General features: G+C 41.4%; 1 protein-coding gene across 1 annotated transcript; it reads right to left on the reverse strand.

Annotated features, from left to right (window-relative positions):
* Window positions 1–83: 83 nt before the first annotated feature.
* slc1a5 (solute carrier family 1 member 5) lies at window positions 84–10896 on the reverse strand. The gene is made up of 8 exons (XM_050063970.1): window positions 10210–10896; window positions 4793–4835; window positions 4601–4669; window positions 4330–4496; window positions 3961–4194; window positions 3589–3783; window positions 2317–2451; window positions 84–2200 (listed from the first exon to the last, which is right to left on the reverse strand). Exons 1-8 carry the CDS (start codon window positions 10746–10748, stop codon window positions 1966–1968), a joined length of 1617 nt encoding a protein of 538 aa, XP_049919927.1. The 5' UTR covers window positions 10749–10896; the 3' UTR covers window positions 84–1965.
* Window positions 10897–12359: the final 1463 nt, after the last annotated feature.

The following is a 12359-nucleotide window of genomic DNA, read 5'->3' on the forward strand; positions in this document are numbered from 1 at the left end:
CTGCTACAGAATGGAGGTGACAGCATTATTTAACTATGGAGCTCTCATGCAGACACACTAAACACAGACCAAGAGAGACAGCCACATAATAAAAAGTCTTTATTATTAAAACCCTAAAGACAGTAAATTCAGACTAAGTTTTGAAACAACCCCTCTGTAACAAAGTCATTACTAACATGACCATACACACAACACAAATACTGTGTTCGAACCAGACAGACATCCGTACGGCGAAAGATCTCAGAGGAATGATAACATCTTAAACCTTCCACCATAAAAGCACAAAGTAGACACAAAAGCTGTTTTGAGGCAATGGTTAACATTTCAGCACTCTGATGACATAAGACTGTACCAAGTGACGAGGCCTCGGGCCTGTACCAATTTCATAGATGATCATGGGAAACACTGCAACACTAACATGGAGCTGATCCAGTATGGAGAATCTTTGTATATGTTAATAGCACACACCCCAGTTATTTGGTAGAGCTTTAAATAGTTCAAGATGATATGGATGGAAGAGATAAACATTCAATAGTGCAACAGTACCGGTAATCATACGTGCATAGCATAGCATACACATGTATGATGCATATATTCATGTAGTATTAGAAAACAGTTTCTATCACTCCAGGGTGCGGCCAGTACAACTCATCTCATCACTGCTACACCACACATTCTCCAAAGTCTTCAAGTTTCCTAAATGCCTGCGGACAAACTGCAGAGAGAATTCCAACAGAAGTACCTTACACACACAAACTAGACTCACCCACAAGTTTGAAATAATCCAAGAAAAATACATCATTTAAAAAAACTATCACCGACCAGTTATAACAAGTCTTGACACTGGAACACTAAAATTTGGAGTTGCAAACATGATAAAACATGGGCAAAAAATGTCTTTGGATTTTGATTAGGGAAATAAATATTACTTGAAACAGATATTCAGGGGCATCTGAGGCATCGACAATAGCGTACAAGGAGGCCTAAAGCCCATAAATCTAGTATTTCGTCTTTATGGCCATCACAGCCAAAACATAAGCTGACGTTCACTCAAGTCCTTTTAGCTCTGAACAGTCAAATTGCTGCTATATCCATGTAGTGGAAGGACTTTTGTTACTTACACATCACATGAAGTTACACCACACTTTATACAACATCAAACATATTGTCCTTCTTGTTAGAGACTGCTTTAAAACCCAACTGTGCCTTGATAAAATGTGTGTACCGACAGAGAGCAACAGGATGAGTAAAATGTAGGGTGTAATTTAAAAAAATCTTCTTGGAAATGTCATTCAGTGCTATCAGGATTTCACTGGTCCTTCCTGTTTGCTGAGTCGATGTGATTTTTGGTCTCTGAATATTAAGGAGTAGTTGGAGGACAGTCTTCAAGCCATAGTTAAACCTGAGGTTGCATTGTCTGCCATCGCACCGATGTCCATTAGAAGAGGCAGAAATGCTCGGAGGTCCATCTGTGTCCGTGGATGTTTTAAATCCTTGAGAAAAAGTTCCTTCGTTTAGCTTCTGGGACGTCAGTGAGTGCTACTGAGGATAGTATTACCTTTGTGCCTTATTGATTCTTCTCACCAGGAGACAGGCATCGTACACAAGAGAGTCATCGGCATAGATAGAGTCATCGCCACAATAAAAGAATATTAAAAAGCCTTAACCCCCTACAGCTATAAAAAGAACAAGTGTTTGTGCTTTTTGCTTTACATATGACAAATCGCACTTATGTCTGTTCATATAAAAAGCATATTATGATATATTTCATAACAAATATATCACATACAAATATATGTATAGTAAGATGGGAATCTGACAAAGGTGAACACAGAGGAAAAATAAAAAAGGTGACATAATAAAACAATTTTAAAAAAGGTATTGGATTCCAGATGAGAATATGAAAGTTTGTTTTGCAGGAGTGTGAAATAAAAGAGTGTTTCATTGATAATGTCAGCAGCTGGATTACATGATGGACTCCTTTTCACCAAGAGCCTTCTTAGCAGCGTCTGCACTGTCCCTCCCACCTCGCTTCTCAATGAGCGGTGAGCTCTCAGGGGCTGGAAGTGTTGGGTCTCCCATCCTGACCTCGCTCAGCTCTGCTCCCTCGTCTCGTTTGGACGTACGGTCCACAAAGTGCTGCAAAAGCCCAGCTCCGAAGGCATCACCCTCTACGTTCAGCACTGTGCAGGTACGGTCACTAAAGAAAGACAGAATGGATGCCAAGCAGTTTTAATATTAACCCATCGTAATTTCATATGTGACGTACGTCATGTTATTTGGCTGCCATGCTTTATGTCTACACAAAATACTCACACAAGCCAATCAACAGCCAGGATGAGAGAGATGTCATTGGTGGGCAATCCTACAGCCTCCAGGATGATGGCCAGGGTCAACACACCACCGGCAGGTATACCTGCTGCTCCAACACTGGACGCTGTGGCTGTCACACTAACACATTAAGAGGGAAGATGACAGAGTTAGACACAGATAGAGCAGCTACAATTTTAAACAGCATCTTCACACACATGAAATTTTATATATATCACTGTATACCAACTATATTTACAGGGCTGAGCGATATGGCCAAAAAATAACACTGCAATAATTTTAGGCTGTATTGCTATACAGGATGTATATCTCGGTATTTTGAAATCTCCCCTAAACTACTGTAGACTACTAAAACACTAAACTACGAAATAAACTATAGTTACAATAACGTCAAATAAACTACGGTTACAAAAAAGTTAAAGTACTGTTGTAATAAAGTTAAATAAACTACTCTTACAAAAAGTTAAACAAAGTACTGTTATAATAAAGTTAAATAAAGTACTGCTATAATAAAGTTTAATAAATTACTGTTACAAAAAAGTTGAAGTACAGTTATAATAAAGTTAAATAAGCTACAGTTATAAAAAAAAAAGTTAAAGCACTATTATAATAGAGTTAAATAAAGTACTGTTATAATAAAGTTAAATAAAGTATTGTTACAAAAAAGTTAAAGTACTATTATAATGAAATTAATCAAAGCTGAACCACTGGTGCTTTTATTCTGAAGCACCTGGCTCGTCTCGGGTCGTGCTCTTGATGTTTTGTGAACTTGAAGCTTCTGGTCAACAGTTAGCTGTTAGTTACAGCAGCACTATTACACATAAGGGTTGATCCACTGTAGGAAAATAAACAAACAGCTCTACAGTTCATATAATAATAGTATTTGCAAGTCACACTGGTGCTCCATGGTCACAAAATGAGACTAAATGATCATAGTTTGGAGCACTGCTGTTAGGAAAACACACACCCTGCATCGTGTTTGTGAGCCTTTTTTTCTTTTTATAAATATATATATTTATATTAGGTCTGCGAGAGGGAGGAGCCGTAAGAGAGTCTCCTGTCGGTGGCTTAAAAATTTGTAGTTTGTACTCAGTGTCTGCGATATAGTCATTATTATACATCCCACTTGGGATAAGTTGCAATACATCAAGTATATTCGATAAATCGCCCACCCCTACATTGAAGTACTTGATAAAAGGAGGCAAATGTACAATTGAACATGTAATCTAGTCGGCAACTGTGTGTTTCAGGACTTACAGGATGGTAATAACTTGGATGAAGTTGAGGGAAAAGTTGTTCAGCTGAGCAATGAAAACAGCAGCCACACACTGGAAGAGAGCAGCTCCGTCCATGTTGACCGTCGCTCCGATGGGCAGGATGAAACGGCTGATGTGCTTGGATACGCCGTTATTTTCCTCCACGCACTTCATCATCAGGGGCAGAGTGGCCGAGCTAAGAGACAAGGAATGTGCCAGGGTAAGACGGCGAAAGGTATGCGCACATGTGTTTGTAGAAGGAGGAAAGTGTGTATGTTTTAGAACAAGAGCACCTCAGTATTTTATATTTAGAGAGAACAAACAAGTGTGTGTGCCGGAGAGTTAGAGAGGTGAGCACCGTTGAGTCTATTACCTGGAGCTTGTTCCGAAGGCAGTTGCCAAAGCTGTGAATATCCCCCAGAGGAAGGTGTATGGGTTCTTCCTTGTAATGACGAAGTAAATGGCGGGCAGTACGAGAAAGCCATGGACGGCATGTCCAATGATACAGCAGGCTATATATTTTCCCAGACTGGCAAACAGATTACCAACATCCTCCATCTCGACGATCTTGCCAGCTACAAGGAACATGATACCAAGAGGGGCGTACCTGTAGAGATACAGGAGGGGCAGGAAAGAGAAGGGACGGATGATTAGATAATTATGCTTCTAGGAAAAAAAACCTGTACTCAATAATCAAGCGTATTTAACACTGATTTTGTTCTAACATGTAGGTCTTTCTTACCACATGATCCAGGAGACCAGCACCATGGTGGCCTCGTTGAAGGAGTTAAAGAACTTGATGAGGATCTCTCCTTCCTCTCCCAGCTTCCTCAAAGCTATACCAAACACAATGGCAAACACGACCAGACCAAGAATATTCATGCCATCCTGGTCGGTTCCAAAGGGCACCTAAAGACACATATGAAAAACAGTGAGGACAGGCAACACAATAGAATCCTTAATGTATTTGTGGTATATTTTATGCCAACAACTCAGCCTTTTACTTTGCTCACCTTCTCCACTGTGATATTAAGGTTTCCATCTGTGCCATTCCTGGTTACCAGCTTGTAGCTGGTTGCATACTGGATGGGAAAGAAAGTTTTGCCCAGTTTGTTAGTTTGTTACACCCAGACATCTTATCCAAGTATTTCCTTTATATTATTTCAGACCTTAATTATGTAAAATTATAGAATTGAGGTGCTTACTGATTGAAAAGCAGCAGCCACCAGGTTGGAGGGAAAGATGTTCCTGTAGAAAGAGAAAAAAATACACAACAATTCAACAACACTTCCAAGTGTTTACCAGAGGCCTTGGGAAAACCCAACAAAAAAACATGTGGTTGTGATTGGAAGGGGATAAATTACATGTTTGGGAACCGAACGGCACAACACAATGCAAATGCTTGGGCCTTGTTTGTTTGTTTTTTCTCTATCGGCACACACAACTGCATGAAACAACCCTGACCGCTTATGGGAAAGGACACACGAAGCAAGGATACATTGCTACAAGGCAAACACATTGTACAGCCAAAGACTGATCTCTGTTGAATTCGTAAATGCTTCTAAGTCTGAAATGTTTGCGTGCCACATAAGAGTCCTATCTGATAGCTTCACTTTGAAAAAAAAAAACCTAGTTATTTCTGTCTGTTGTAGAGACAGTGGCTAGCTACACCCTCTGGGTGTCAGTGACAGCCCAAAGAGAAGGAATCACAAGATCGATCATGTGGAAATAGCTCAGAGAATTTAACTATTAATCCCCTTTTTTTCCTCCCCCCCCCTCTACTTCTAATCGCTGTTGTGTTATTCATTCTCCGCTAACGAGTACACACACACGTTGCTATATAGGTCGAGCTGCATATTAAATCTGTAAAGAACTCCTGAAACCCATGCGTCCCCGATACCCCCTATATGTAATGGATTTAGAGTATATTAAGGAATTAACTTCACAAGCTCTTTCCAACCATTCATTCCCCTTTCATTGGAACCATAATGCATCCGAATTAAACATCATGTGACTGTGGGACAGACAGGGCGGCATGCAGCTTCTGGTTGTGCAGCAAAAAGCCATGACAAAGAGGCTGTCGGGCTTTCAAGTCAATATTAGTCTTCATTTGGATATTCAAATAGATTAACTCTTGTTTTATTGTATATGTGTCAATTTAGTATAATTAGGCCTAATGAATTTTAGAACAGCTTCGCAAACTGCTGGATTGGAGCCTGATGCACATACTATCACGCAATGTATAACACAGGGTTTTAAACCATGTTGTGTCCTCCTGAGTCAAGTTTTTCAGTGTCAAAAAGACCTAGATGTTTGGGAAAGGCAGCACAGCATTGCTTTGCATTGTGCATTGACCTAAATTTTGCATAGAGTTGACAACGCAGAGAAGAAACCTCCACTTCCTTTTTATTCCGAACAGGTAAAAAAACCCAATTCTAAATAAAGGATATGTACGTGTGCAGTATTTTTAGGCATTCACCGACAGTCACAAAGGTTTCACTTCCTCCAGTCGTCATGTTTTTATTTTTTCGAAGAAGCACCTACAGTTTACTTTCTACAATACACAACGAGTTAGTCAACACAGAACAGGTTAACATCCTTGTGTGTGTTCCTTTTGCATCCAATATGCTTGCTATGCTAAATAAGTGGTATGCTCAGATATATATCTAAAGGCTCTACTCGTTTCGGTTTTGTGGAGTTTTTCTTTGGCTCAAATTGGGATTCTGGAAGAGGATCTCAGCCCGCTGTACATATTGTAAAATCCTGTAAGACACACATGATTTTTGACAACGTAAAAAGACGTGACTAAGCACAGGTAAAGATAATGATCAGAGTGGTATGACAACAATCCACACAAGGTGAAACATCAATCCACACAAGGTGAAACATCATTAGGTATGTGTGTGCGTGCGTGCGTGCGTGCGTGCGTGCGTGCGTGCGTGCGTGCGTGCGTGTGCGTGTTTCTTTTATGGTGGGCTACTGATAATTGCTCTGACGTCTTCCGAGCATCTTGTTACACCAGGATCTGGCAACAAGCAGGTAGCACTCCATGCATGTCATAGTATAATAATAAATGTTTCGCCTCCTACCCTACAACAATGACTCTAGGTCTTTAAAGGAACGAATGATGGATTTAAAAATGCTCCCACTCTGTTCACATTGAGCCAGTTTTAGACGAGATCCGGAGAGTAGTGAGATTAAAGTTTGAGTATAATGAGTTAGGAACGTTCAGTAAGTTTAAAGCCCATCAGATGTTCACAGCTTTGTGTCTATTGTTCCATATGTTTAGCTACCTGCTAAAAAATGTTCTGTTGTCAGCAACACTGACGAGGCATTCCTTAAAATGTAACATCAGGAGTTTGAAAGGTAAAGCAGCTTATTTAAAAAGGAACAGTGTGCAAGATTTGCACACTATTCCGCGATTGCTGTGTCCACACCTGCCCAAACTAACCACACTTAGGGGGCAAACGAACTTGAGTTCAATTGAACCAAACCAATTAAACCAAACCAAACAGGGCAGGTCTGAAAGCACCCTTAGTGGCATATAGAGGTGTGGATTGTAGATTGCAACCAGCTGAAACTTCCCCCTGTTAGAATTCCTTCAGTGTTCATTGTTCAGGAGGTTTTTTAGCAGGAGCTGAATTATCCACAGAGGTCTCCTCCTCTCCAAAACAAACAGACTCCATGGTTGAAACTGGTAAAAACAATGAGTAGAGCAGTTTCATCAGTGTTTTTGGGACGCTCTCATCATGGAGGGGCCGCTAACTGACTGGTGCAAAAATGCAAATGGCCCCGTCTAGAGCAGTGTTAGGTTTGTCCATTCTGGGCTACTGTAAAAATATGGTGGCACAAGATGGCGGACTCTGTGGACATCCCAATTCCTATGTAGATATAAACAGCTCATTCTAAGGTAACTAAAACATAACAATTCTTATTTTCAGGTGATTATACACTAAGAAAACACGCAAATTATATTATATTCAGTCTATTTCTGTCAATATATGTCCCTAAATCCTACACATATGACCTTTAAAAAGAGGAAATTCCACCTTAATTTACTCCTTAATTTACTAGAAAGCTGAAAAAGAAAACTACTTGACTTTAGCTGAGATGGCAATGTTGAGCTTGGATCCATATGATGAAAAATACTAAAAATAAAGGATAAAAAGGGATCCAACACAGTCTAACACCACAGGTACTTGGGATAAAAGCAGGCAATGCGTGAACCTCTTTGAGGAAATACTTTGTGCCACACAATCGGTATGTAATGTCACTAACTTCCTGTAACCTCGGGCAAAAACCGCATATAGTCAAATTCACAGGTGACGTTACCACCAACTCATATCCGTCACCTGTGAATGTGGACCATATTGTTCTAAGTGGGAGACCAAACAAAGGCGGGGGATGGGAAACGTCAATAAGGATGTGTAGGAGTGACTCCAGCCAGGGTTTAACTCATCACATACACCCCTGCGCTGACATGTGGTCTTTTACTGTACTGTGTGCACAATGACAGAGCATAATTCAATAGAGTTTGTGTCTGTGAACAATGACTAGGCCAATTTTACGCTGTGATGAGCAGCTCTTGTGTCACAGTCCCACACTGTCTTTGTTGTCAAAACTAACTGGGACACCAACTGAGAGGGCTCGCTCTAATGAGAGGCACAGGTTTCGCCTGCTGTCCTATTAGGATAGCGTGTGTGTGTGTGTGTGTGTGTGCGCTTTTATCCTGCACGAGATAAACATTACTTTATTGAGCTTTTTCTTCAAAACAGCAGCCAGCTACAGTAAATCTGGACATGGTGCATCTGAGATGTTGCATTCAGGAGCATCAGTTAACAACAACTGCTGCACTGATTCTCGGGGTAAATCTGCTCTACATTATGAGTTTACATCCTCATCGTTAAACATGAACAGAGTCAGATAAAATGCCAAATAGCCCATCTGAGTTTTGCAAAACCAGAACATTGTGTTCTAACTTGAATACCGGCATGTGTTGGCCTCAGATTTGAAAACAAGGGGGGTAAAAGTGATCATCTGCGAGTGGTTAGGTTTTGCCCTGTTACTCTTGCATGTCTAATCTGGCTGTGGGCAGCATGAGATGTTTTAAGGAGGGGGTTGCCAGGACAAACTCTTTGAGGAGGAGAAGGAGAGAGGTTGGAAAATGGAAAGCAGCTCTGAACGCTCCAAAGAATGTTCAAACTAACCAGACAAAATTATGCAACAGAGTCCCGAGCATAAAAAGACTGCATGTGAACAGTGAAAGTTCCGATCTCTCTGCAGAAACGGAAAACTGTTTGAAAGCATCAAATTAGCTGATAATGGACTGTTAAAGAGAGATCACACATTCCCATTAAACTCAAAGGAGTGTGTTTATGCTAAATACAGTCCAATTTCCTGTCTTTGTAAGGGAACCGGCCACTTCAGCTCACATCACAGTGTGTGGCAATGTGTACACAGAAGTTCAATTCAATTTACCTTCACAGCATAGCCGCCCTGATAAGCAATACAATCATGCTATCTTTGCTTTTGGGGTAAAAGAGGGTGGAAGTAGTTGTGTAAGACACTTAATACATGATAATGTGTCAGAAGATGTTCACATCTCACTATTTCAGGCTCTGAGTCAATTGTTAGCTAACTGTGAGCACCCTGCTCCCCTTTACTCCTCAGTGTAGATGAGGTGGCACAGGTCTCATGAATGCCCCATGAATTTGACACGCAGATAAAAAAAGACTAATTTCCATCAGATACGTTTAGAGCTGTACAGTGGAGAACACACTGTGCCAAAAGGCCTGCATGTTAGAGGACACTTAGACAGCCTTGTGACATCAGACATGTTACACCACATTTCTTTCTTCCACGTGTCTGCGCATCAGCCTGGACAAGAAATGTGGCCCACGACGCAGGTTGTCAATTCATAAAAAAAGTAACATCCTCTGAAGTCATGATGAAGCAGTTCTTACTTAGAGTAAATCGAAAAGCAGAGTTGTGGTGGTTTTATTGTCACAGACGGGACAGTCCCGACAGGAAGAGTCTAACCACTCGTCTCTCAAGGTATTACGCACGTTAGTGCCTTTTGGAGTGTGGAGTGCCTTTTGGGGAGTATTTATAAGTATTATGTTTTTCTATGTTTCTTTTTCTATTAGTATTTATGTTTCTCACTGAACAGTTTTGTGTCAATATCACGAAGGCAATAGTGAGAAAACAGAATAGTAATTTAAGTTTAGTTATTTTAAATGTGAAAATGATTGTGTTGGTTTCATTAAATAGTCGGTGGCAAACTGCGCTCTGTCCCTGGGAGTTACCAGTCACAGCTCAGCTGACGCAATTGCCTGTTGTCATTACAGCACCACAGCGCGCCTACCTGATGGTGGACTGAGCCAAGGGTCTCATTTGACTACTATCCCGCTGTTAAAGTTATTTTCCCTTTAAGTGTTGTAAAAATAAAGGTTACCAGACGGGACAGAAGGTAAAAAGGGGCTTGTATCTTTTCCTGAGAGCTACTGTATCTCACTTTGGCGACGTGTGCCCGCGGGAAGGCGCTGATGAACACAGCCATCATAATTACTTCTAAAGAGTTTGTGGGCTCAGCCGGTGAGACTGCATGAGGGGATTCACTCACCTGATCAAATCTAAGAAGGAGTCTATGACTTCTTTGGCGGCAGGTACGTCGTCATCCAAGCCTTGGATCTTGGGTTTGGATATGGAACCCGACCCGGGCGTCAGGATGTAAGCCATCACAACCCCGATGGAAGACGCAATTAAGGTGGTGACCAGGAAGAAGAGCATAGCCCAGCCACCAAGTTTGCCCAGAGCTTTGGGGTCGATGCTGGCAGCCCCGGACACCAGACTGCACACTACCAGGGGGATGATGATCATTTTCAGCAGTCTAATAAGCAGCTCGCCAGGGAAACCGACGTAGATGATCTGGGTCCTAGTGAGGTCCGCGTTGCGCACAGCGAGTCCAATAAAAACACCGATGATGACCCCGGCCACGGTGAGGATCACCAGCAAGTTGGCCATCACTATCCTCTTCACCCGCTGGGCCAGCGGCTCCTTGCTGCCCCGCTTGGGGCCGTTGGTGCCGTTGGCCAGCTGCTCATCGAGGTGAGCCTCGCCGTTGGCTGCCTTGCCTTGCTCCATGTCCATCTTCTCAGCCATTGTGCGCGTTAAAGGTTACTATGGGAATTATCCTAAGAGCACAAATACTTATCAAAAAAAAAACTGTAGTGCAAGTACCTCTAAGTAGTTTCACCACACGCCGACGGCTTCCCCGCAAGAGTACACGATGCTCCTGTTACTCACATGGTAGCCTACTTATCCGACCAGAAAATTCACGCCCCGCCCCTGTCACGTGTGAACTGGGCTGGGTACACACACACACACACACACACACACACACTACAGCTAATGCAACAAGTCTCCATGCATGGTATATGATGTAAATTATTCTGAAACTGAAGTATAACCCTGAAACAAGCCTCAAGTATTGCATCATGCAGTGAAAAGCACAACTACATGCAAACTCCCTTGAGCATAAATATAACTAAATACGTTTTTTCTTTTCTTTTCTTTGTTTAGGTAGTTGCAAAATTACTTTATATTTTGTGTATATGTTATTCAGTCATTATTATTTTTTATTTTATTCATTTAATTTGGTCATTATTACTCTGTTTTTAGGAGCAGGGGGTGGGTAAAGGGGGGATATTACTGTTTTAAAAGAAAAACATTAATCTGTACTCCTGTATCATCATACATGCAGAGTATTGAATAAAACGTGGTTGTAAAAAAAATGCTGAAAATCAAACCCAATGTAAAAGCTAAAATCAAAAACCAAGAAACTCAGCCAACACTGAAATACTACTCTCTTATATTAGAATAGCAGTAACTGGGTTGCGTTTGCTGAACTCGGAGGCTTTGCCTGAACAGCTGTGGAGACTGCCACTGCACTTTGATGAGACCTCCCTCCTCTGTATGCTTATTTGCTCTCCTCCCGAGTACCAACTCAATGAATGCCATTGTTATCATAGTTATATCATCAAAGGATAGTGCATGTAGAGCCACGAGCACAGCAGTACAATTAATCTATTTAATCATTAATCATCTGGTATGTTTGAATGACAAATGATGATAGGCTAATTAAGGGCTTGCTTTGCATCATGTCAACGGCACTTTGTCTTACCCAATCATTAGAGATAGACAGGAAAGCATGCAATACACCACATCCTTCTACTTTCATTCTGATATTTATACAGGGACAAGTGGTGGCAAAAAATAGCAATGAAAGTGACTGAGAACGAAAGTTTGGGATGGAAAAGAGCGGTTTCAAATTTTCTTCAAAATCATAGTTTCCCGACTACTACCCTGCAGTTTTTGGCAAGGTGGGTATCAATCTGTAACAAGAGACAGACTCTCATTGTCCGAAATACTGAGGACTACAGTCTGATAGCCTAAAATGTGTGTGTAGAGGTCCAAGAAAGCCTGGGGTAAGCTTACACTCAAACAACAATCCGAGCCCGTTTTTAAACAGAGTCCCACTGGTAGAAATTTGTGGGAAAAGCACCTTTAACACCAAAGAATGCCCACAGGACCAGAACCCAGGCTGGTAGGAAGCTGCCCTCTCAGTGCTCAGTTCGTTATCTCAGGCTTGTTCTTTGTTCCCTCTGACTGTGTGAATGATTGGAGGAATTGCTGTGATTCTGTGAAATAGTGTATTACTCTGTGAGAAAGGACAACTTCAATAGCTAAACCCGCAGGCACATGACACAAGAG

Source organism: Epinephelus moara, chromosome 2 (genome assembly GCF_006386435.1).
Source record: "Epinephelus moara isolate mb chromosome 2, YSFRI_EMoa_1.0, whole genome shotgun sequence".
NCBI lineage: Eukaryota > Metazoa > Chordata > Actinopteri > Perciformes > Serranidae > Epinephelus > Epinephelus moara.

Excerpts from the sequence above, each read along its gene's own strand:
- slc1a5 (XM_050063970.1), bottom strand. The coding sequence starts at position 10,748 with ATGGCTGAGAAGATGGACATGGAGCAAGGCAAGGCAGCCAACGGCGAG. Across the intron at positions 4,195-4,329 it reads CTGGTCTCCTGGATCATGTG|GTACGCCCCTCTTGGTATCA; the intron begins GTAAGAAAGACC and ends GTATCTCTACAG. Across the intron at positions 3,784-3,960 it reads GCCTTCGGAACAAGCTCCAG|CTCGGCCACTCTGCCCCTGA; the intron begins GTAATAGACTCA and ends CTTGTCTCTTAG.